The sequence below is a fragment of the Muntiacus reevesi genome, chromosome 1 (assembly GCF_963930625.1).
Source record: "Muntiacus reevesi chromosome 1, mMunRee1.1, whole genome shotgun sequence".
NCBI lineage: Eukaryota > Metazoa > Chordata > Mammalia > Artiodactyla > Cervidae > Muntiacus > Muntiacus reevesi.
This window is the reverse complement of record NC_089249.1, coordinates 271175003-271199428: the sequence shown is the minus strand read 5'-3', so window position 1 is coordinate 271199428 and position 24426 is coordinate 271175003. Positions and strand designations below refer to the sequence as shown.

Below are 24426 nucleotides of genomic sequence, written 5' to 3'. Positions count from 1 at the left end.
TAGGAAACAAAATGGTTCAGATTTAGTCCCAGATTACCCAACTCTGTCGGACCTGCTGCTGCTGTTTATATAAGGAGCCCAGGGAATTGATTAGCAGTTGGGTTTGGGAAGAGAATTAGGTTCTCCCGTGGGCTTTATTAAAAGGGCTTTTCTGAGGCAAATGTAAGAAAATAAAAATAAAGCCTTTCTTCTGCCCACTTTGAACCTGACATTTCCCTGCTCTATTTTATTTTATTTTTTTTTTTTTCTTTTTTAACTTTAGCATCTCAATTCTATAACTGCTTACATACAATACTGATGTTTTCTTCATCTGTAGCCTGTCTTCCCTCAAATCAGAGGACTTCTTCCTGGTTGAATTGGCACAAATTGATGGGGAGGCGGGGAACCAGTGACTTTTGTGTAAAACCCATGGCCCAGTGTGGCTCCATTCTTCTTTCATCATTTGAAAGAAATGGGCTGCCCTGCAACTGGCTATTTAAAGTGAGGCAAAGGTGAAGTGGGTGTTCTAAGCGTAGGAGACTCACGGACTGTGATAGTCTAGCATCCCATCCCAGCTGAGACTCCAAGGCAGTCGTATCCCTAACCAGATCCTAATTTCTTGCCAGACATCATACTTAGACCCCTCTTAAGGGCAGAGTGAGCCTGCCTTATTTGGCTGCCTTCTGTCCACGCCAGGGAGGGTGGGGTGAACTCAGGAGACCTTGGGGTCTCCTGAGACCCGGAACCAGAGGTTGGTCAGACCTACAGAAGAGGTCGGGCAGCCTGTGACACAGTGATAGTCCCGTTTTTGTTTTTATTTGTATTTACCTTCCTTGCTGGCCTGAATTCATTCTAAATCACCAGTCATGGTATGTGTGAGTTAGCTAAAAACCATTCTCTGCCCTCCCCCTCCCCAGAGAGTGTGGGAAAGGGATCCACAGTCAGCTTGGTTTGGGGAAGTGGAAGTTCAGCAGGTTTCAAGGGGGAGGGGAGTGTGGAATTTATATCATTGCCTAAACTTTCATGACCTTTATTCTTTCTTTCCACAAATTCCTATTAAAATTTCAAGGAATAGTGCTATTTGCTAAGACTGTTGCAACTGAGAAGTGGTGGATTGGAAGGTTTGCAGTTGCCATATTAGATATTTCAATGTGTCTGCAGACGCTGGCAGCCTGGTCATTTGGGAAAACACAGGACAGGCCCCCTTGGTTCTGCTCTTCTGCCATCTGCTTGTTCTCTTGCTGTCGTTCACTGTGATACTCAGTTCACTTTGTGAGCCATCAAAATCTGATTGACAAAGCAGCCATAGCTTTGTCTGCAGGCAGCTGGCAGCCCAACATGAATCAAGAACAGACATTGGGCATTTGTTCATAAAACCTTTTCAATAAAAGAAGTACAAGTAGGAAACCTTGGGTATTAATCACAGAAACTTCCAAATACTAAATGAGCACTGTGCTCTTTGAGCTTATCCCATTGAAACTCTACTTCTCTCATCTGTGAAATGGGACCAAGGCCTACCTCATCAGGTTAACTGTGACACTATGTTATATGTCTTAGCACAGTGCCCCACCCTCATCCTGTAATTGGTGCAAGATAAATATTAGTTCCCTTCACATCTGACACTGATCTAACAATCTCTGAAGAAAAATACAGAAAACAGATCTAAATCCACCTCTAAAACTCTAATTGTACCTTAATTTAATAGCTTCTCTTATCACTGGGCTGCTGCTGCTGCTAAGTTGCTTCAGTCGTGTCCGACTCTTCCCAACCCCATGGACTGCAGCCTACCAGGCTCCTCCGTCCATGGGATTTTCCAGGCAAGAGTACTGGAGTGGGGTGCCATTGCCTTCTCCTTATCACTGGGCAGTGACCCTTTAATGTTGGTTCCTTTGTTGGTCAGTATTTTGATCTGATATTTACAGTTGGTTATGTCCAGATTATAAAGAAATGTAAGAGCCAGTGAGATCGTTCTTTCTCCTTTAGGTAGGATTGCATCCAATAAACAGCCCCTTTGGCCAGGCCTTGAGGAGCCAGCATGGACAGGACTACTATTCAGTAAAGTGCCTGCCCACAGCGCTGCTTTCACCCAAGTTCACAGCACAGAAGAGACTGCTCGTACTTCCCCATCGTTTCTAACTGCTAGTACTGTGCCTAGTGCAGTTGCTCCACATTGTATGTCATTACCGGTTCTTCCTTCTCTTTAACCCAAGGGCACAGAGTTGGAAGCTTTTGTAATGAACTCTGAGATTTCACCTCAGAAATCGTAAAGTGAGGGTCAATCCAGTTTCATTTTCATTTTCTTCTCCAAGGAATGCTCACCAGCTATTGTCAGTGACCAGCCACATCCTGATGGCTTCACCCACACATAGAATCCACATAGCCCACAGTATTTTCTAGAAGCAGCCGCTTGCCAAACACTTGTCACTGTCAAGTTTAAGCAAACAGTGAGTTGATTGTGTGCATAGCACTGGCCTGTGCAGACCTGGGGTGAGGGCCTCCTCTTACCACTTCTACTCCTCTAACTCACCTGGGTAATCTCAGCACCACAGAGGAGGGATCTCATTGTCTGGCCTGCTGAGACTGGGTTGGTTGGTTGGTGGGTTTTGTTTGTTTTTTGACTCAGAGTTTGTTGTGGTCTGTTGAAAAGCAATATCACTCGTGAATACCCTGGTGAAGGTTGACCCCAAATTACGACTGCCTCTCCTCTTCGTGGCTTCTGAATCTGTGAAATTAAGCTAATGACTGAGCTCAGTTGAGAGTATGTCATTAGTGAGACAGATATTTTCCACATTTAACATGTTCGTTGTATTCATAACTGTCAAAGAAACAACATACAATATGTAGGTTTGAGTTCTGTAAGTAGCACAGGTGAGCGTGGAAATTATTTCCACCTAACATCAAATGCCTACAGCCTTAAAATGTCCAATGTGTCACTAGTTATTATCCATGTGTAGCTAAGTGGCCAAAATGTTTCTGTAAGTTTTATTTATTCCAGTGAATGATTCTATCAGAAAATTCCAAGTCCATATTTTAGGCCATTTATTCAGAATGCTTTCAGTTTGCATATCTTTCTATAAAACAAAAGCTGAAATATGAAGTCTTTATTCCTTCCAGAAATGAAAAGGTACCTAAATCAGAGTTGTGGAAATTGAGATGCTCATGATGTTACTACCCGCAAATGTGTTAACAATGTCATTTCTGCTGGACTTTAGGGAAAAGAGTGCAAATTCGGAAAGCTCCTCAAGCTGTTTCAGATGCAGTGCCTGAGAGGAAAAGGTCTACACCCATGAACCCTGCAAACACGATTCGCAAGACACACGGCAGCAACAGTGTCTCTCAACGGCCGTATCGGGACAGGGTGATTCACTTGCTGGCACTGAAGGCCTATAAGAAACCTGAGCTGCTGGCCCGGCTGCAGAAAGACGGCGTCAATCAGAAAGACAAGAACTCCCTCGGAGCCGTCCTGCAGCAGGTGGGGAGAGCCGGAGAGAGCTTGGTTTGCCCGCCATCGTGCTGGGGAGTTCATTTAAGAAGGCTGGTTATTGTTGTTATCATTGCTACTGAGTTAGAGAAATTTCAGGATCGTTTTGGTCAATGGTATATGAACATTAACTTAAATTAATCTTGGTTTAAACATTCAATGAAAAACTAACTGAAATGTGGAAAGTTACACTAGGTTTTATAAGTTAGAGGCTTCTGAATGATTAAAAAAAGTTTCAAGTCATTATCTTCATTTGGATTAAACAAATTTTGCTTGAAAGTCCATTAAAAAAAAAGAAGTTTTTGCCGTCTGCTTTTAGTACTGAATGTACTAAACTGTTGCCATCATTCTTACTGGTTAATGTAGTTATACAGTGTGTTTTATTGGTTGGTCTTTGGTTCGTATAAGCTAGAATATTTTTACCCTCTAAATAATTTTGAATGTCCTACCCTGCATGCTCTTTCTGTCTGTAGTATTCTGCCTTTTTCTACCATTGGATATGCTGAAATCAGTCACCTATCTTCATTAAAGGATATGAAAGTGTTAAGTATTAGCTCTGATCAGTTACCATAAAATAACAAGCTTACGTATAAATGTAGGTCATTACTTTTGTTAAACAGTAACTTCAGGCTGTAACAACAGTTCTTCAGGCTGTAACTTCCTGTATTTTTCAGAATGACTTTGGGTCACAAATGTTGGTTAGCATTCAAGTTCACTATAAATCACAGCCTGCTTTCTTTTTTTCTAAAGCAGTAACATTTTTAAAGTTCTTAAATTTCATCTTTAAAAAATAAACCCTCAGGTTTCCATCTATTATTCAAGAAATAACATTTTTAAGTCTATTTCATCTATTTTCTCTTATATTCATGTCATGATACTAAATGTCATGAAAGAGTAAAATCATAGTCTTCAGTTCTGGGTTAACCAGTCCCCAAGATATCTTGAGCAATCTCAACCATCTTATTAAGTCATTTGAGTGCTTTTTGAAAACACTTAAGTCCATCTGTCGCATAGCAGTTTAAGAGCTCAAGAGACAGAACAAAAGAATGAATGAGGATGAAGGTATAGTTACGTGTGTTCAGTTTTTTATTTGGAGAAGGAGGGAGGTTCATGTTATAAGTCACCAAATAATTCGTGACTGAACTACAGAAAGGTTGTAAATTACCTCCTAGGTTAGAGGATGAGAGGGCAAAATGATGGCAGAGGCAGTTCACACAGAGGCTGCTATTGATGTGTGTCAGTGGTCTTGTGATCATGTTTATGGATATGATTTTTAAATGTAGGTGTGCTTCCTGAGCAAGTGAGACTGCTGACTATCTGATAGAATCTAGAGCATAGTCTCATCCTAGCTGCAGATTAGAATCCCTTAGGGAGCTTTTTAAAAAATGCCAGTTCCTGGACTTTGCCCCAGAGCAACAAAACGGGGCAACTGAATGGGTATTGAGCCACTGATTAAGATGGGGAGCGAAGGAAAAGGAACACCTGTATGCAGAGGAATCAGGAATCCTGTCTTACACGCCCTCTCTTTGGAAGATGTCTGTTAGACATACCCAAATGGAGATGGATATTCAGTAGGTAGTCACATGTAAGGGTCTGGGCCAGAGGGCAGTTGAAGCTAGAGTTATAAATTAGGACCTAGCAGAATGTAGATTGTAAGATCGTTGTATTTATTTCACTTTGAGAAATCTGGTTGTATCTCATTTTAATTTATTTTTAAATTTTAAGAGAAACCTATTTTCTACTGTATATCAACATTGTTAGTATTCAGCTGAGCTGTGAGAAAAGCATAAAATATCTATTATAATTTATAGCACTTGTAAAAGACACAGAAAGAAATAAAGTTATTAAAAAAGACCATTCCAATAGGAAAATAAAAGAATACCTCTCTGCCAGCCTTGGAAATGACTCTTGGTTCAGCCCCTGAATCCATACTTTTATGTTGTTAATGGGGCCTGAGCCTGGACACACAAGGAACTGCAGTTAAGGGATAAGAAGAGATTACACTTGCAAATAAGCTGGATGACTAATAACAGTAATTTGGGGGTTGTTTGGGTTTCTGTTTCCATTTATTCGGTTTTGGGGAATTTCAAGGACTTTGAAAAAGTGGTTCTTCAGGAGAACTGGCAGCTATAAGGAGCAAGCTTAGCAAGCCAAGAAGATGGCACACAAGATCATCAAAACTGATACTATTTATGAAGATAATTTCTGTTGATTACTGAAGGGAAAGTTTTGTAAACCAGCATATGGGCACTGTTTGATTTCTACTTAATACAAGTGGTCAAGGACTTGTATGGTGACTCAAAAGTAATGGAGTTAATGTTGTATGGTTGCTAAGTCCTAAGTCTTTTGCAACCCCACAGACTATAGCCTGCCAGGCTCCTCTGTCCATGGGATTTCCAGGCAAGAATTCTGGAGTGGGTTCTTCTTCTCCAGGGGGTTTTTCCAACCTAGGGATGAAACCGCATCTCTTGCATTGGCAGGTGGATTCTTTGCCACTGAGCCACCTGGAAAGCCCCAATGGAGTTATAGCCAGAAGTAAATAATGAAGTTGTTAAGAAAACTGTTTTGGATTCCTTTGACTAGGAAAAAAAATTATTTTAAAAAAAAAACCTTCCTCCCACTTTTGCATAATGGTGTAATTACTATTTAACAAATACAGTAGCCATCCAGGAAAAAGACAAAATTTAAATATGCATATAAAGTTTTATTTATTTATCCAAATGAAGTCAAATAGTATTTATTGAGATCTGGTATATGCAAAGCTAGCAGTCCCTTTGGAGCCATTTGGTATAGTTATTTTCAGTATAAATCCAAAAGATTGCCTTAGGCTAGGAAATCGCAAAAAGATCTCATGTTCTGTTTTCACACCATGTTCCAGGTAGCCAATCTGAATCCTAAGGACCTCTCGTACACCTTAAAGGATTATGTTTTTAAAGAGCTTCAAAGAGACTGGCCTGGATACAGTGAAATAGACAGACGGTCGTTAGAGTCAGTGCTCTCAAGGTAAGTTCTTTTTTTTTTTTCCCTGCCTTTAAAAATGATGCAAATAAGTAATTATTTTAGTCATTGTTAGTTTAGGGTTGAGATGAAAAAAAAGAAGCAAGGGTAGACTTTCTATCATGAGCATTTGAAAACTGTCTCCCTAACTGGGACATGTGTGTGCTTTACAGAAAATTAAACCCATCTCAGAATGCTGCCAGTACCAGCCGTTCAGAATCTCCTGTATGTTCTAGTAGAGACACTGCATCTTCTCCTCAGGTATTGCATAAACTTATATAATCATAGCCCTGAAATGGACTTTAGGTACCATGTTTTTCAGGTTGTCTGATTTACACATAAGAGAAATGAGACCCAGAAAAGCTATATAGCCTCCCTACCCAAAGTCACAGAGCTGGTTGTGACTAGCTCAGACAGAGCTCACTCTGGAATTCAGATCCCAGCTCCCAACCCAGAGCTCTTCGCCACTATATAGCGCTACTTGTCACCAAGTACTTAACGTCTACCTTGCTATTCGGGTCTTCAAGTTTGCATTTGGGGATTATCTACTTTTCCATTTAATCACTAACTAGAAGACAGTATTTATTCAGTCCCATACCCAGTCTTATAGAGAAAATCGAATATATTTAAATTTATCTGAAGCATATGCTAGCAAAATATTCCCAGGGAAAAATGTTTTTAAAACAAGCAAATAAAAAGTTCTGCCATTTCCATATATGTTTTCTCAAAGCACTTTTTGACTAGATCCCAATCAGACTATTCCAGTTAGACTCCATTCCACCTTAGAGTTTCCCCCAAAAGATTCAGTTGGAAGAAGGTGGGGAGATCCTGAGCAGCGTAAGAGTTCAAGCCCGCCTGCTTCTCAGAGCACCTTGACCCCACTCAGTCTCTGGGACTAGAGGTGAGACCAACTTGTCTCCCCCAGTGCTGCAGACAGTGCTCCTGTCCCTGGAGCCCCTCCCCAGGCTTAGGGAGACGGGACAGATGTGGGGATCAACTCTCTACTTCCCTTTTCATTTTAAATACTGTTAACTGTTGTTGCTGGATTAGGCTGATATTAGCATGATTTTTTTTTGTAATTTTTTGAAACAGAAATTCCATGTTATTTTATGGACCAGTTGTTAAGATTTGTCTTCTAATCCAGTGAAGAGATATGTTTAAGGGGGGCCAGGGAGAAAGTGGATAGTATTTCAGCAATGATAGAGATTTATAGAGAAACTATTTTGAAGGTGCTGGTTGTTCCCATCTTAAGACGGGGGAAATAATAGGTAACAGCCAAAATACTCATAACTGCAGCATCTTAGCGCATTCAAAGAGATCAAGTAAGTGTAGGCTTGTTGCCCAGTTCCTACCCCTGTTGATTCTGACAACCAATAACGGTTGGTTATATTCAGAGGAGGTTCTCACTGAATATAAGTAGGTCAGCCATGGCCAGCAGGAGGAGGAGGCCACCTCTATTTAATACACTTCCTGAGTGATATAACCCACATAAATTGGCCTAGTCTCTCAGGTGGAGAAGGAAATGGCAACCCACTCCAGTACTCTTGCTTGGAGAATCCCAGAGAGAGAGGAGTCTGATGGGCTGCCGTCTATGGGGTAGCACAGTGTTGGACACGACTGAAGCGACTTAGCAGCAGCAGCAGCAGCAGTCTCTCAAGGAGCTGAGGGTGGGGTTGCATGAACAGAAAGTATAATCTGATTCATTTCTTCAAGAATCATGTCAGGGGGCCTTCCCTGGTGTTCCAGTGGCTAAGTCTCCATGCTCCCAGTGCAAGGGTCCAGGTTTGACCGCTCGTCAGGGAATTAGATGCCACATGCCCCACCTAGGACCCAGTGCAGCCAAAAAAATAAATATATTAAATAAAAAAGAACCATATTTTCCAGATCCTGTTTTTTTTACACTAGACATGAAAACTTATTGTAGGTTGTGGCTTAAGCTCAGAATAGTTAAGACGATGCTGGTGATAAATTTAAATTGGTTATAAATTTAAGTATGAATAAAATTACTCAGTTCATATGGTAACGAGTGACATATGTATTACATTTTAGTGCAAACTGGCTCATTTACTTTTTTTTCTTCTCTGTTCCCCCTCACCACCACCACTAGAAACGGCTTTTGGATTCAGATTTCATTGATCCTTTAATGAATAAAAAGGCTCGAATATCTCACCTAACAAATAGAGTGCCGCCAACATTAAATGGCCATTTGAATCCCACCAGTGAAAAATCCGCTGCAGGCCTCCCGCCGCCCCCTGCAGCCGCTGCCATCCCTACTCCTCCACCGCTGCCTTCAACCCACCTGCCTGTCTCCAACCCGCCTCAGACTGTAAATTCTAACTCCAATTCCCCTAGCACTCCAGAAGGTCGGGGAACTCAAGACCTACCTGTTGACAGTTTTAGTCAAGATGGTAGTATCTATGAGGACCAGCAAGACAAATATACCTCTAGGACTTCTCTGGAAACCTTACCCCCTGGTTCAGTTCTACTAAAGTGTCCAAAGCCTATGGAAGAAAACCATTCGTCTCACAAAAAGTCCAAGAAGAAGTCTAAAAAACACAAGGAAAAGGACCAAATAAAAAATCACGACGACGTTGAGATGATTGAGGAAAAGGAAGAGGACCTTAAAAGAGAAGAGGAAATTGCCAAGCTGAATGACTCCAATCCGGATTCCAATGAAGGTATTTTGCATTTGTAAAAACCCAACTCAGTGGGTTAAATGAACAGGAAGAGGGGGCTATGCTGACTGTGAGAGGGTGCTGTTTAGAATTAGTAATGCTTTTTTTATCAAATGACCTGCTGTTTAGTTATTAATCTTAGTATTGTTCTTTGGAGCAAGTTTCTTTCTCTTCCATCTTGCAGTAGTCATTTTCTGTCTCTTCTTAGCCACCTATTAACCGTGGTTTTCTGCATTTGTTAATAAGATGGTGACATCTGAAAATGGCCTTTGGTCCTCCAGGGACCCCCTTTGAGAAGAAGGTGGACTTCGTTGCTCTTCTCCAGAGCTGTCACAGTGTTGTGCAACCTCACTGTGACCTATAATATGCCATTCTTGAACTGATTTAACCAGACACACAGTTAGTAATAAAAATACTCATTTCCTTCTTTGCCAAAAAAACAGGGTCAACCCTGCTTTAATTAATAATAGCACAGAGGAAATGTCAAATTCTTTATAAAACAGATGAGGTAAAATTACATACGCAGATCTGTAGCATCATCTTCATTCAGAGTGAAAACAATTTGTCTTGTGCAAGGCTGTTGGTGACTAGCTTGATAGATTTGGGGGTTTGGGGGTTTTTTTTTTTTTTCTTTTTTTTTTCCACCCTAATTTTGAGAACATTGTTTGAGTAAACTAACATCAGTTGTTATTAATAAATTTAACCATTTCAAGTTTCTGGAAGCTTTAAAAGTCAAATATCTAGAGACCCAAAGAAGCCTAATGCTTTATTTCTGAAGAACAGCTAGGTGGTAGAAAGACTGCTTATCTAAGGTGTAGCAATCATTAAAACCTAATGACACAATTAGATTTCTCTTACTCCATATATTTAAAATGTAATGTCTCACACACCAGCATAGAAAAGATCCATGTTTATCATTTAGGACTACTACTAGTTTTAAACCCAACATAACTAAGGTAAAATTCCCCAGAAAAATACAACTTTAGAAAATGTACTTCAGTGATTAGACTTTAAGAAATTTTATCTTTATGTGATTTGTCCATAATACTGAAAGCTTATGGTACTTAGATTTAACTGACCGTTTTAACAATAGGAGAAAAGCTTTGATAATGGGGATAGTATGATTCAGTGCCTTTACTGACGTGGGTTGAGTATATTGCTCATCAAAGCATAGCTGTTGAAATATTTAGATCAGCATGGTACTATATAGCAGCCCAAGAGTCAGCTGTAAGCTTTTTCCCTCAAACACTATCATACTTGAATTTGCCGGATCAAGAAAAGAGAGAATAATGAAACTTTGTGCTCAGTCAGCCAGATTCCTGGGTATGCTCCACTCCACACTTCCACCATCAGAAGGTAATCCTGAGTCAGAGGCGTCTGCTGGGAGAACTGGATCCCAGAACATTGAGTCCTACAGCAGGGTTTGACTGTTTTCCCACTTGGAAGCCAAGAGAAGCAGACCTGGTCTCTAAATCCTTCACTGAGGATGGCCTAGCCAGTCGAGATTATCATAAACTGAGGACCGATTCAGACCCACATGTTCTGCACCCATTGGAATTTATCTGGTGTCTGTGGCAAAGGAGAAGCCAGGTGGCAAGCACTCAATGCCTTTTCCTTTAAGACTAGGGCTGTTGTAAAAATAAGCTTTTACCTAAGCCTGAATCAGATACGCACACACAGTAAGTCCACAAAGTCTGCATAATTTGTTTAGTGTGCTTTGTCCTTTAAAATATTAAACCAAGAAATTATTAAATACTCACTCTTGTTTAATATTGAACATGTATGTTTTGCCAGCAGGCAGGCCTTGGGTTTGAGTTACTAGTTTAATTCTACTTTGAATGATAAAAAAATTACCCTAATAAAAAGTCTAAACATACCCTCTGGAAGTGGTACATTCAAACAAATGGAATACTGAGGGATTCACAGCATAGTTCTGAGTGACTGGCACTTTTTTTATCTATTTATTTTGGCCTTTTAAGAAAAAAGAAATGTATGACTATGAGGGTTAGAGATTAGAGGAGTGTAAATTGTTCACTAATAACATTTTAAATTACTTAAAACTGATGGGGAGACTTCCTGCCCAATTGTGCTGTCTGCATACAAAAAGAATAGCAGCAAAAATACAGTGATTGAAGCAGTCTGCTACCTGACTTCATTATCTCATCTGCCTTGTTTGAATCGTACGAAAAATAGATGTTGATATAAAGTTTGTATCTCCCATTGTCTAGCTGCATCTGCCACCACAGTCTCTGAATTGCTGGGCAGATGCCACGACTGTTGTTGAAAGAACAGAAGACTGACCTTGGGTTAGGATGGAATTCCTTTATTGTGCAGACACTGCAGTAGCCAGGGCTCTTTCAATGCCTGGGTCGGTTCTGCTGGCGCTGGTCACAGGGCCTCTATTGTTCGTGCTCAATTGTATCCCTTGCTCACTGTTGCTTATTGAGATGGAAGAATAGAATTTGAGGAAAAGTGTTCCAGATGTTTCTGATCTATTTTAGAATTATAGGCATTTTGTAACCATACTGTTTGGTGAACGCTTGAAAAAATATATATATATATTTTTTTTCTTTGCAGGAGTTAAAGAGGATTGCACTGCCTCCACGGAGCCTTCTTCAACAATTGAACTCCCAGATTATTTGATGTAAGTTCAGATGTCTGCCGATGGGGGAGAACTGTTTAATTTTAGAAAGTATGCAAATTCTTTTCCCATAATTTGCAAATCAGAAAAGTAAGGCGTTCCAGAAATAGAGTCCTGGAGCCACCCCTGCAATTGAAAGGCTGCCATTAAGCCTGCTCGTCCCCAGTCCACTCTTGTCAGCTTCAACAGGTTGTGCCTGCCCCTACCCTGAGCTCCGCTCGGTGGCCTTTAAGTATAGAGAAGCCTGTCCTTTGTTCTGAGGCCAGGCCACGCATTTGATTATGGAAGATTTCAGGGATCTCACTCTTCAAAGCTGACAGTCTGTCAGTACACAGTCATTCATTTGGGACCCCCCCAAAGGGACAGTTTATTACTGATAAAGTGCTTAAGCCTCTGCAGTTAATACAAAGTAGAGATAGATGGCTTTTGATTTAAATAAAGCTATGCCATCAAATTAAGAGGAGAGAGCAGTAAAATTTTTCTTGTTGTGACAACAAGTTGCTAAATGCTAAGCTGGTGACTTTCTTACAACTGGTCATCACAGAAATTATAACTTAGACACGTAATTCTAGCTTTTTTTTTTTTTACAGATTCAAAGGCTTTTGTAAGAAGAAAATAATTAAGTTGCAAGAGCCTAGAAAAAGGAGAGTGAAAGAACACACAGATTTACCCACCAGTAGCTTAGAAAATTAACAGATAGCTTACATGTAGACTGGAAAATGGAACCTGGGCTGTATGAACATTTTTTCTTTATCAGTAGCATCTCATGGTGTACAAAGTTAAACTATGTGGTTTAGTGCTCCGTGTCCCATGAAATGTTCATTTCCAGAGTAGGAAACATTTTACACTAAAAATGTATTACTTTGCTTAACAGTAGTGGTGAAAGCTATACTTATTTGGGAATGATACAGCATGGAATGATAATGCCGGTTATCATCTCTTAACTAAAAGGAATCCTAGAAACCATGCTGAGTACTCTCATCTTAAAAGTCTGTTGGCAAGAGCTGGTGGTGGTGGCTGGAAAAGCTGCTGCCGCTGAGTTAGCCAGGTCAGGGATGGATGGGGGACAGTGCCTGGTTCTACTGATGTGGGGTCACCTCTCCAAAAGGTGGCCCCCTCAAATAACAGCTGCAGTACTGTGCTCTCATTCTCTTTCGATGGATTTTGAATTCCTCTTATATAATAGTAGTACTGCTGTATATTAGTTACATAGGACAAAATCATGTGGAGAGACTCAAAAGTAATTCTCACCTTTCCCTCATGTATTCAGAGTGTTGCTATGTTTTGTCAACTTAACAATTAATTCTATACTTAATAACTTGTTTTTAATTTACTGATCTACAGATGGTTGCTGCATCTGCCTCAATGCATTTCTGTATGTTTGTCATTCTCTAGCTCTTAAAAATCATGAAAATACATAACCTCCATGACTGCTTAATTTACTTAAGCAAAAGCAGTTTATTTTAACAAAAGCTATCTTATATAAATATTGCAGATTTTCTTAAAATAGTGATAAAGCATGAAATTTCAGAAAAATCACTAAAAATATAGAACTTAAACCTGTTTCTTAAGAAAACCAAAAGGACATCCTATAAAACCTTTAATGACCAGCCTCTGAATAATTCATACTGAACCACAACAGTCCTAATTTTTTAATAATATGAATACTTCTTAATAGGATTGTGGTTGTGACTTATCCAAAGTATTTAACATTTTATTCCATCACTACATTAAGAACCAACTGCAGAATCATAACAGTATTTACTAAAAATATCAAAATACTTTTCATTAAAATGTCAGTATAACCAAATAATCTTCTATAATAGCAACACAACTGTTGGCCACTTTGGTACTCTTTTCCCTGAGGGAGTAATTAAATTAAATAAGGAGGGTGTGGCCTCAGGTGTGATTTTGAAGAAAGTGGGATAAATGTTTTATTTTATATAACAAATGGAACCGGAGATTCAGCTAAGCCATTTTGCTTGTGAATGCTTATCCCCAGGAACCTTTCTAGAGAGGACAGCTTCCCTGCTTGGCTGGTGAGGTTCCTTTTATAGCAAGTACACTAGCAGGGCTAGCTTTAAATCAGCGTACTACCACTGTCTCAATTACACTTAGAAAATTAAACCTCCACACGGTCTAACTCAGCATAAATAAAAATATTAATTAGGACATTAAGGTTGCTCACTGCATCACTTTTCTCACGTTTGCAAATAGACATCTGTGCTATTTTGCATTTTCAACAAAACTGGTAAGATTGTCTAAAACCATTCTGGAGAGGACTGAACTCCCAAAATCTTCTTCAATAAAGAATAGATGTGTACCCCCAGGGCACCCTGAAGCTCCTGCCTGAAACTGCTTCAAAATCTCAGTTTTTATCTCAAAAAATCAAGGGAATTTTGCATCCCATGACAGGAGCACAGATTGCAAAGACCCAGATCCACAAATGATATTAACTTTAATATTAAAATTCTGTTGGATTTACTTACCACCACTGACAGACTGACACTGGGAAGATGACCTTCACTGTCTAGGTCCCTAGAGATACTCACGCCCTGAGGTAAAACATTTGTAGCCTTTCTATTAAGAAAATAAACTAACAGTATAAAACTGGCTTTCTGTTACAGTAATGTTTGTTATGTTACAGTATGACAGTAAATGTTTGAAAAGAGCTAGAGAATTATTCCTTTTTTCCCCCTTTTTATCTTTCCTAGTCTCTCATTTTTTTTAATGGTAAAACAATCCCCCTTTTGTATTTTATGTTTGCCTTGTCAGAAATGGGAGGAGAGGCAGGGGAACAGCCTGAGGCACCTTGTTGGCAGCAGGTGTGAGAGGCCGAAAGACAGAGACTCCCTCTCATAAAGCAGCAGGTCTAGAGAGAGCTCTGCCTTCAGCCCTCGCTGACTGTGTGACATTCTCCTGGTCTCACAGCGCCCCACCAGCCCTCCTGTCTCCACGTGACTCTTAACAGACGGGCTGGCCCCTGCCGCTAACGTGGCAGTCAGTTATTTCAGGTACAGAAAGGTGGGGAAGCTACGTCTGTGTAAGTGCTGGCTTCTAGTTGCACTTTCATTCCATTGCCACCATGGTTTTCCTTTTTTCCACCCCCCCCACATTTATTCTCCTTCGCCGAGGTTTTAAAACTCTGCTGTGGGATAATTTCACCTGGAAGGTCTTTGAAGGAATGGCAGGCCGCAAGCAGTGGTAGAGTGGGACTCAACCTAGGGAAACAACGCACAGATGTGGTTTCCAAATATTTGGCTTGAATATTGTGCATCGTATTTGTTCTACAGCTCCTCTCCATTTACCTTTTGTCTTATTAGAAAATATATTGCCATCGTCTCCTACGAGCAACGCCAGAATTACAAGGATGACTTCAACGCTGAGTATGATGAATATAGGGCCTTGCATGCCAGGATGGAGACTGTGGCTAGAAGATTTATCAAACTGGATGCACAGCGAAAGCGCCTTTCTCCAGGCTCAAAAGAGTATCAGGTAAACACATGTGCTCCTAGATGGACTGACTTTCATATTTTACCTTCTTCCTCTCTTCCCTGCCCATCCCCAGACATCCTACTAGCCTTCAGAACAGGTCCTTTCACAGACCAACCTCTCTGCAGCTTTTGACCTTAGAATTAGCTAAGAAAATAAATATTTGAAATAGTTCTTAAAAATAAGTAACATGATGAGCCTCTATTTCCGCCAATATAAAAAAAAAAATCACTATTTTTACATAATATGTATAAAATGTGTAATATATACTTATATACTTCCTGTGACATAACATGCAGTGTACTAAGAAAAATACAGATGACTAAATAGGAAAAAACAAAAGGCTGGATTTGGGATTCATCAAAATATTTGACTGCGTTATCTATTCAACTCAGACTATAGTTCTTATCTGATGCTATTTCCCAAAATTACTATTTTGAGTAAATCTATTTATTTTAAACCTCAGCCTGGCATGGAATATTAAAGGGAGCCTAAGACCACTCTGGTTTGGGGTTTCAGTGAAGAAAAGCGTGGTGCTTCCAGCTACTGACATCTGTTAGCAGGTGTTAATCCGCTCTCACTTGTCCACCTTAAGTGGTATGTTACTACAGCTGACACACAGCAGGAGAAGCCTGACCTGTCTCCACAGTGTTCTTAGAGCTCTCAGCCAAAGCACTGGTATAAATGGGAGTTCCCCTCCTTGTATAGGATAGATAACTTTGTCACATTTCACGGCCACAAATGGTGTCTCCATCGTAGTCCACTGTTGTTCCGGCAGGAACCTACACGAGAAAAAGCATCTATGCCCTGAAAGCGAAAGTCACTCAGTTGTGTCCAACTCTTTGCAACCCCGTGAACTATACAGTCTATGGAATTCTCCAGGCCAGAATACTGGAGTGGGTATCCTTTCCCTTCTCCAGGGGATCTTCCCAACCCAGGGATCGAACCCAGGTCTCCCGCAGGCAGATTCTTTACCAGCTGAGCCACCAAGGAAGCCCTAGAGATTCACTATGTCTTCTATTAGTGGGCCTTCATCTTTTAAACAAGCTGCCTAAAGTTATGGAAGACTTTGCCAGAGGAGTAGGTGGTTGGGAGTGCAAGAAGTTAGTGATATAGTGGTTAGGAGGAGTTGTTTTTTTTTCCTCTATAGTTATTTACTAGGGTACCACAATTATATTTAAAGTAAAATGTAATTCTAAGAATTGCTTAGTGGTTAGGAGCAAGCTCCAGAGCCAGGCTGCTTGCATTTGGTCCCTACCTCTACTCTACTTGTGTGACCTTGGGAAGGTTACTTACTTGCCTGAAAATACTCAAAATCCCATCCATAGAGTGAGATGATTAGAGCTGTGCGGAACAAACGTAAGCATTTGGAAACTGGTCAGATCCATAGTATATCAGGTCATATGGTACAGAAGGGTTAACTCTTCCCTTGCAACTCAGTTCTCCTCCCTGGAGGAAATCAGTGTTACCAGTTCCCAGTGTATTCTTTCAGAAGGCTGTGTGATTGTAAGATATACACAATAAGTTCACAAATATACCATGTTTAATTGAACCTAAGATGTCATCATCGATAAGATGCACCATTGTCTTATGTTCCAGTAAGTTGAGGTATTTTATTACATTATCTGATTTCATTAAAAATTCTCAGAATATAATATTCTGTTTCTCTGTTATAAACAACTGATACCAAACTACATAAAACTGTTCGTACTTTGCTCTTTTCACTAAACAACATATATCTTAGAGAATTTTTTATGTAAGCGCATACAGCACTTACCTCATTTTTAATGGCCTCTTAGTATTCCTTTGTATGGACTAGTGGATGTTTAGACTGTGTTTACTTTCTTCTGCTTTACAAACAACACTGCAGCAGGTAGCACTGAACATGTGTCATTTCACTCAGGTACAAGTAATCTCAAAGAAGCATAAGTACTGAGTCAGCTTTGCATTCGCAATCTTAATGGCAATTGCTAAACTGCCTTCCTTTAAGACTGTACCAAATTACATTCCATCATTAATATTTCCCACACCCTTGCCAACTGTGAGTTATCTGTTTATACCACAAATAAAAAAGTTCTCTTCTGATTTCTAATTATTAATTTTCTAGAATGTTCATGAAGAAGTCTTACAAGAATATCAGAAGATAAAGCAGGTAGGTATCATCATTTAGTTTTCTGACCTCATTGATAAAGTGTTATGAATTCCATAGTCTTATTCCTGTGTTGTTGTTTTTTTTCCATCCACAGTCCAGTCCCAATTACCACGAAGAAAAATACAGATGCGAGTATCTTCATAACAAGCTAGCTCACATCAAGAGACTAATAGGTGAATTTGACCAACAGCAAGCAGAGTCATGGCACTAGAGCTCTGCTTGGACCAGAAGATGTGAATAAACTTAAGCTTATTTATTTAAAATTCCAAATGAGTTGCTCTCAAAATTCTAAAAAATGAAACTTTGCCTGTTGAAAGTTTCAGTATTAGTAAACTTGAGTTATCTTTTTTTTTTTCTTGTTTTCCCATTTACTTTGCTTCCTTGCATTTTTGAAGCTGCTTTTTCTGGTCCTTTCTTCCCCTTTAGGACTTGTGTTTGTCAATAGAAATTTTTTTTAGATATTGGGGATCCAGTGTCTGTACTTCAAATCAAACTTTTTTCCTTAAAAACTGTGTTTGTCATTAGAAATGATTTTTTTTTTTATTTAAGATATTCGGGATCCAGTGTCCACACTTCAAAGTTACGTATGTTTAAAAAAAAAAAAAAAAAAGCAGTAACATGCAAGGTGAAATGCTTTTGGATAAACATAAGCCTATTTTCTGACCTTTCTTAATGCGAACTCTTTGCCTTAAATGGTAGAACATTTAGAAATTTGCACAAAATACAAAAAAAAAAGTTAAAACATTGTTCTGGAGGGTTAAGAAATAGAAAGGTGTGTGAGTACGTGTATAGATCTATACACACACTTGTAATGCAGGCTGACTTGATCTAGAACAGTAAATTCGCCCTGCAAGTTAACCCCCCATTGCAATGGTTGCCTTAAGGTGTTTGCTAGTTGTGTATCTAGTGTGGTTACTCATCAGCTACACTGCCTCCCATCTGATTAGAGCAGTGGGAAGCACACTGTGGCCTACCAGCGTCTGAACGCGTGTGCTCGACCTGTGTGCGTGCAGAGGTGGTGTGGGTGTGAGCGTGCGTGGAGGAAAAAGCTGCTACCCTCAGTAGGCCAAACGCTCAGGTGAAACAACTGACGAGTGTTACTGTAGGTTTTTTTTCTGTCAAATCGCTACTTCTATCATGGAAGACAAAAAGCATTTCCATTTCAACAGTTTGTCAGCTTTATTAATGTTGGGCAAAATTGATGTTATGAAAATGAAACAGATCTATAGTTTTGGGGCAAAATTATAACATGAAATGTGTAGGTAACCTATTTATATACTGCTATAAAGTATTTTTTGAAGAGAGATATGCAAAGAAGCTATTACCTACATGAAATGTATATTTAAAGATTTTTTTTTTCATCCTGGATGCCAGGAATATAAAACAGAGTGGATATATTTAACCATAACATACTGTGATTCATCAAACAGCACAAACTTTCATTTCATGGAGTTTATCTGTTGACGTTGATTTAAACTATCATTTGTTTTATCATGTGGGAACATAAGTTATGTGGTCAAAAATATAAGGATTTTGAACTAATGTTGATACAAGTTGTGTTGTCTTATCGTATTGTTTTTCAAAGTGCTGCCAGTTAAAAGGGAAGCATTATGTTTACAAATATGTTTTGAAATGTTTGCCAAAATATTGGTGGTATCTTTAATAAAGATGTTTGTCTCCAGCATCCAAAAAAATAAATATATAACTTCGTTGTGTATCGTTGTAAACCAGAAAATGCTGGTATCCAAAAAAACCTGAGAGAGCATGTAGATGGAATTTTGTCTTTGGAGTTCCAAAACATTAACAGGAAAGAGTAAATAACATGGTAAAAGTACACGATACAAAGACTAAAACAAGGCCCTGTGCACTATAATACATTACCACAGAAATTTGATTTCTACATAGCATGGACTTCCTAGGGAATTTGATTTTTTTTTTTTTTTTTTTTTTTTAAGCATTGAGATCCCTGGTGCTCTTCCTTTTACCTCAGAATTGGTACAATCATTGTGTTCATTGATATCAAACTTTCAGTTGGAAAAAAAAAAATAGGAAAAGAAACTTAACTGGGGATAAACTTGGTCCTCACATCATTGTGGTGGAGTCTCCTGAGGGATTCTTCCATAGGTAATGACCTCATAGGAGTCATTTCTTAGACACCGTGGCCTTTTAATCAAAGACCATGTGCTGCTACTTGCTATGAGTGGTGTTTCTCAAAAGCAAGGTGCTCGGGCCACTTGCATCCCCCAAATTAGAATCTCCGAAGATGGGGAGATAGCCACATTTTCATAAGTATCCTCCAAGTGACTTCTGCAAGCTCAGGTGTGAGAACCTTTGGCTTGGAAGCGACTCTAAACATTTAGGTCTCTAAATCTCAAGATCTTGAACTGAAATTCAGCTGTTTGGTTTTTTTTTAAGCCCATCTCTCAGCAGGTGCAAATCATTTTTCCTCTCAACATCATTTGAGGCACCCTCAATTGTTTCACTGCCAGCTCTTACTTTAGAACTTGTTTACAAATAAGGCACACCTTCCGGTTGGCTAATTGTTGGCCCTTGGAGCTCCTGCCCACCTCCATCAGCACGTCTTCTGGTTTACAAATTGGGTAACAATGGAAGCTGGAGAGGCTTTCTGAAAATCCAGGATTGCACGCCCACAGACTTGACCACCTACCTATAAAAGCCTTAATTTAGATGTTTGTTGTGTACATTGGGCAGATCCTTGCAAAATGTGTATCTGTCTGTCTGTTGCAAATTTGAGAGTTGTAAATCTCTGAATCTGCTGTTACCTGAGACTGCATCTCTTTTAAAGATAGGCATGGGCCTATTAAAATATTTATATTTATAATCATCCTTCATCTCCTACTGCAAGATTTTTAGATTCTCTCAAATAATTGCTGCAGGAATGGGTGGCCACGTAGTTACTCTGGTAGAATTTATTTAGGTTTAGTTTTGGTTCAATTTTGTTTTGTTTTTAGAGAAATAGTTAAGTGTAAAATAGCATTGTCAAGATGAGACAATGAGTTATTATTTGTTCATCACATTTCACCTAAAATAATTTGAAGCACTCTTGAAGATTTTTACCAACACCCATAAATTAACTCCAGAATGAATGAGCAGCTGATTTAATACAAACCAAAAATAGCATCAACTAGATGTGGTTTTTTTGTTTTATGTGAGGATTTCACTTCCTGCCTTGTTGGTTATTTATTTCCCGTGGAATACTTGAGGGGTTAACTTTCAACTCTCAGTAGAGATGAATGTTCAGAACTTGCTCTCACAGAAGTAATTGGTGTCGTCAGTTGATATCATTGCTGTGTGCATTGATTATAAAAATCCAGTATTAACCTTCCTTCGTCTCTGACTGATCTTTTAACCTTTATAGGAGTTTTCTTTTCCCTTAAAGTATTTCACCTTACTCTGTCACACAAGTGCATATTTTCATGTTTGAAACAAGGTGTTGAAATGAGGTTTAGACACAAACAATCCATCAGTTCCCACCCTCTGCTTGGTTGCCTTGCCCCTCCCACTAGCGCGTTCTCTGCTTGTGGAACGTGACTGAAACTCTCCAGCCAGTTTCCTGGTCTTGCTGGCCCCGTGAGTGTGAGTCACGTACGTGTGGTTTTTGCCTTTACTACTTTTAAGGCTCTTAGAGTGTATCCCTTGCCTAAGTGTTACTAAATCCTTCTCTTGTGGACCTGATGGGGAAAAAATCAACAGCCAGCTTTGAGACGAACCTCTTGGGAAAAGATATTAACTGACACAACTAAGTGAAGGCAACAGAAGATGTTATCCGTGTCCTTTGTAACCTGAAAACTGAACAAGGCTATGAGGCTCATTTCAATATGCTGAAGTGTTAAAAAATATATACCTATATATCTACGCTGTTTTCGGTTGTTCCACCCAAACCGTTTTAGGAAGGTAAGATGTCACAGGGACTCTTCCGTTGCTCTGAGCTCAGCAGCTGTGGTGGCCCCTGTTGTTCTACACCAATTTCAGTTCAATAAAAATGTTAACTTTGCAATTCTGGTGCTCGTTTTCCCTTTGTCTCATTTCAAAGCTCTTAATTCTGTCTTTAAAAAAATAAAAAAGAAAAGGTAATTGATCTTCCTGGGACAAAGACATTACTTGGTGACTCTAGGAAGTGGGAACACAGGGTATTTGGTTCAGGAGCCCCTGCCGCCTGTTTTACCAGTGGAGGATGTGCCCTCCAAAGGCAGCATCTACTAGGGGAGCAATATTAATAGTTACCTTTTATGGAGGATCTTCTGTTGGTTATTCACTTTGTATGTATTGTCCCAGTTCTCCTCCCCACAGCCCTGCTATCCCTATTTTATAGGCAAGAAAACTGAGGCTTTGGGTTTCCCAGGTGGCTCAGCGGTAAAGAATTCGCCTGCAATGCAGGAGACCACGGGCTTCCATCCCTGGGTCGGGAAGATCAATCCACTCCAGCATTCTTGCCTGGAGAGTCCCATGGACAGAGGAGCCTGGCAGGCCACAGTCCATAGGGTCGCAAAAGAGTCAGACAGGACTTAGCAACTAAGCAACAAGAACACGCCAAGGCTCATAGAGAAGTTAAGACACTGCCTGTAAGCGTCTTGAGACACACAGCTAGTAAACCATGTGCCTGACTCCAGAATCTGTGTTCTTACCCACATTTCCATACTGCCCCCTGTATGTCAATCCTGAGTTAGGGTAGGGTCACTGTCAGAAAGTGACAGTTCCAGCAACACCCCCAGGCTAGACTCTTAATTCAAAGGAGACTAGAATGTGCATGTTGGATTGATACCTAATGGGTGATTCTCAGGGAGTTAATTCTGTCAGAAACGATAAATTTGAAAGAAGGCCAAATACTTTTTGAGGAAACGTGTTTTCTTTATTTTCGGATGTGAACCATCTTCACAGTGGGCTCTCGGAAAGAGACTGGGGGCAGTGCAGGCAGAAGGAAGAGACAGGGCTACCATCTTAGAGTCACATCATTTTCTCTTCGTATTAAAAGGCTCTCTGAGACATAACAGGCTCCAGCTCCAAGGGGAATCCAGGGTGAATCAGACATAAGAACCTTCTAGTTGTAGCCTTAACGTGCAGTTTCTACAGGTTTTCTGAAGGAGATGGAGGAGGAAGGCAAGCACGCGTCCACTGAGCACTAATGTTAAACACCCAGAATGGCCCCTGCCAGCCATGATTCTGGTTGGTTTACGAGGAGCCTCGGGGAGGAGTGAGTTTCCCATTGTTATAATTACTTCAACAGCCCTGCCTCCCCCACTGGACACTGGACATTGTACTTGTCTTGGAGTTCAACTTCTTTCCTCAGCTATAGAGTGAAAATATGCCTTCTTACCAGGGTATGGAAGAGGCTCAGTTATCGTTTGCAAAGCACTTGGGAGTTCCGAAAACCAGCAGTCTGCCGAATGCAACAGGGGAGAGTTTGAGTATTATTTTTCTAGACGAGGTGAGTCTGTTCTGATTGCAAAGGGGACAAAGGTTGAGAGAGACTTAAGGTTTCAAGGTGGAGCGTTTGAGGTTTTAGTAAATGGCGACCTCCATGGACCTGCCCCACTGGTTTTACCTTCCTGAGACCAGGGCGGGACGCCGGCCGCGGCACCAGGTGGCTCTGATATTTTGTGATTGCCTAATTCTCAAGTTGGGGTCAGGTGAACCTGCCGTGCGATGGGGGAGATGTTATTATTGACACCTCCTGCCTAGTTAATTCCGTGGGAGCGGCCACGCTGGTTTGTCTTACTGTAATTAGATACTTGAGACGATTTGGGCATCTGGAGATGAGTGGTAAGAATTCCTTATCTGTTCTGTGAAATAAAGAAGAGTTCTTGCTAAAGATTGAGCCCACGTAATTGATCACCAGGTTTGAACTGGAAAGTTGGGGCTTTAAAAAAAAAAAAAAAAAAGGCTGACCACTTTCCTATACTTCATGGACTCCAGGAAAGAATCCACTGTGGTGTAGGGAGGCCACGTGACCTAGCAGCCTCATCTGCTCTATGCCAGGCACACCGGCCTGCCTTCCGTTCTCCAGGAACCCCTGACACCCGCATCCAAGCCTTTACTTAGTACTTGGGGTCCATTATGCACTCCCACCTCCACCCCGGCTCCATCACTTAGCTACGTCCTCCTCACCCTTAAGTGCATATGTGTGCGTGCGCACAGTCGCTCCGTCGTGTCCGACTCTTCGAGACCCCGTGGACTGCAACCCGCGAGGCTCCTCTGTCCATGGGTCGCCCCTTAAACATCACTTCCTCCAGGATGCATTTTTTGACTTCTCAGACTAACTTGGGTCACCCTGGTATATGTTCTCTTTCATCTTATACTTCTCCTTTGTGACATGTATCACAATTATGAAAGGGACTTGATTTTGGGGGGCTCCAAAATCACTGCAGATGGTGACTGCAGCCATGAAATTAAAAGATGCTTGCTCCTTGGAAAAAGAGCTATGAGCAACCTAGACAGTGTATTAATAAGCAGAGACATTACTTTGCCAACAAAGGTCCGCCTAGTCAAAGCTATAGTTTTTCCAGTGGTCATATATGGATGTGAGAACTATAAAGAAAGCTGAGCGCTGATAAATTGATGCTTTTGAATTGTGGTGTTGGAGAAGACTCTTGAGAGTCCCTTGGACTGCAAGGAGATCCAACCAGTCCATCCTAAAGGAGATCAGTCCTGAATATTCATTGGAAAGACTGATGCTGAAGCTGAAACCAATACTTTGGCCACCTGATGTGAAGAACTGACTCATTGGAAAAGACCCTGATGCTGGGAAAGATTGAAGGTGCGAGGAGAAGGGGATGACAGAGGATGAGACGGTTGGATGGCATCACCGACATGATGGACAAGAGTTTGAGTAAGTTCTGGGAGTTGGTGATGGACAGGGAGACCTGGCATGCTGCAGTCCATGGGGTCACAAATAGTCAGACATGACTGAGCAACTGAACTGAACTGTATTATTAATTAAACAAGTTCCATGAGTAGAGACTGCCTTGTTCATGGATGTGTCTCCAGCTCC

The 24426-nt window shown here is 40.4% G+C and overlaps 1 protein-coding gene across 1 annotated transcript in view; it reads left to right on the top strand.

The window, feature by feature from the left end:
- ELL2 (elongation factor for RNA polymerase II 2) overlaps positions 1-21435 on the top strand; it is a 71187-nt gene extending 49752 nt beyond the window's left edge. Inside the window, exons 5-12 of the mRNA XM_065918138.1 lie at positions 3192-3451; positions 6339-6463; positions 6631-6718; positions 8565-9135; positions 11710-11776; positions 15097-15268; positions 17373-17417; positions 17512-21435. Coding sequence (XP_065774210.1) covers positions 3192-3451; positions 6339-6463; positions 6631-6718; positions 8565-9135; positions 11710-11776; positions 15097-15268; positions 17373-17417; positions 17512-17628 — 1445 coding nt within the window. The 3' untranslated portion in view covers positions 17629-21435. The remainder of the gene's footprint in view (positions 1-3191; positions 3452-6338; positions 6464-6630; positions 6719-8564; positions 9136-11709; positions 11777-15096; positions 15269-17372; positions 17418-17511) is intronic.
- Positions 21436-24426: the final 2991 nt, after the last annotated feature.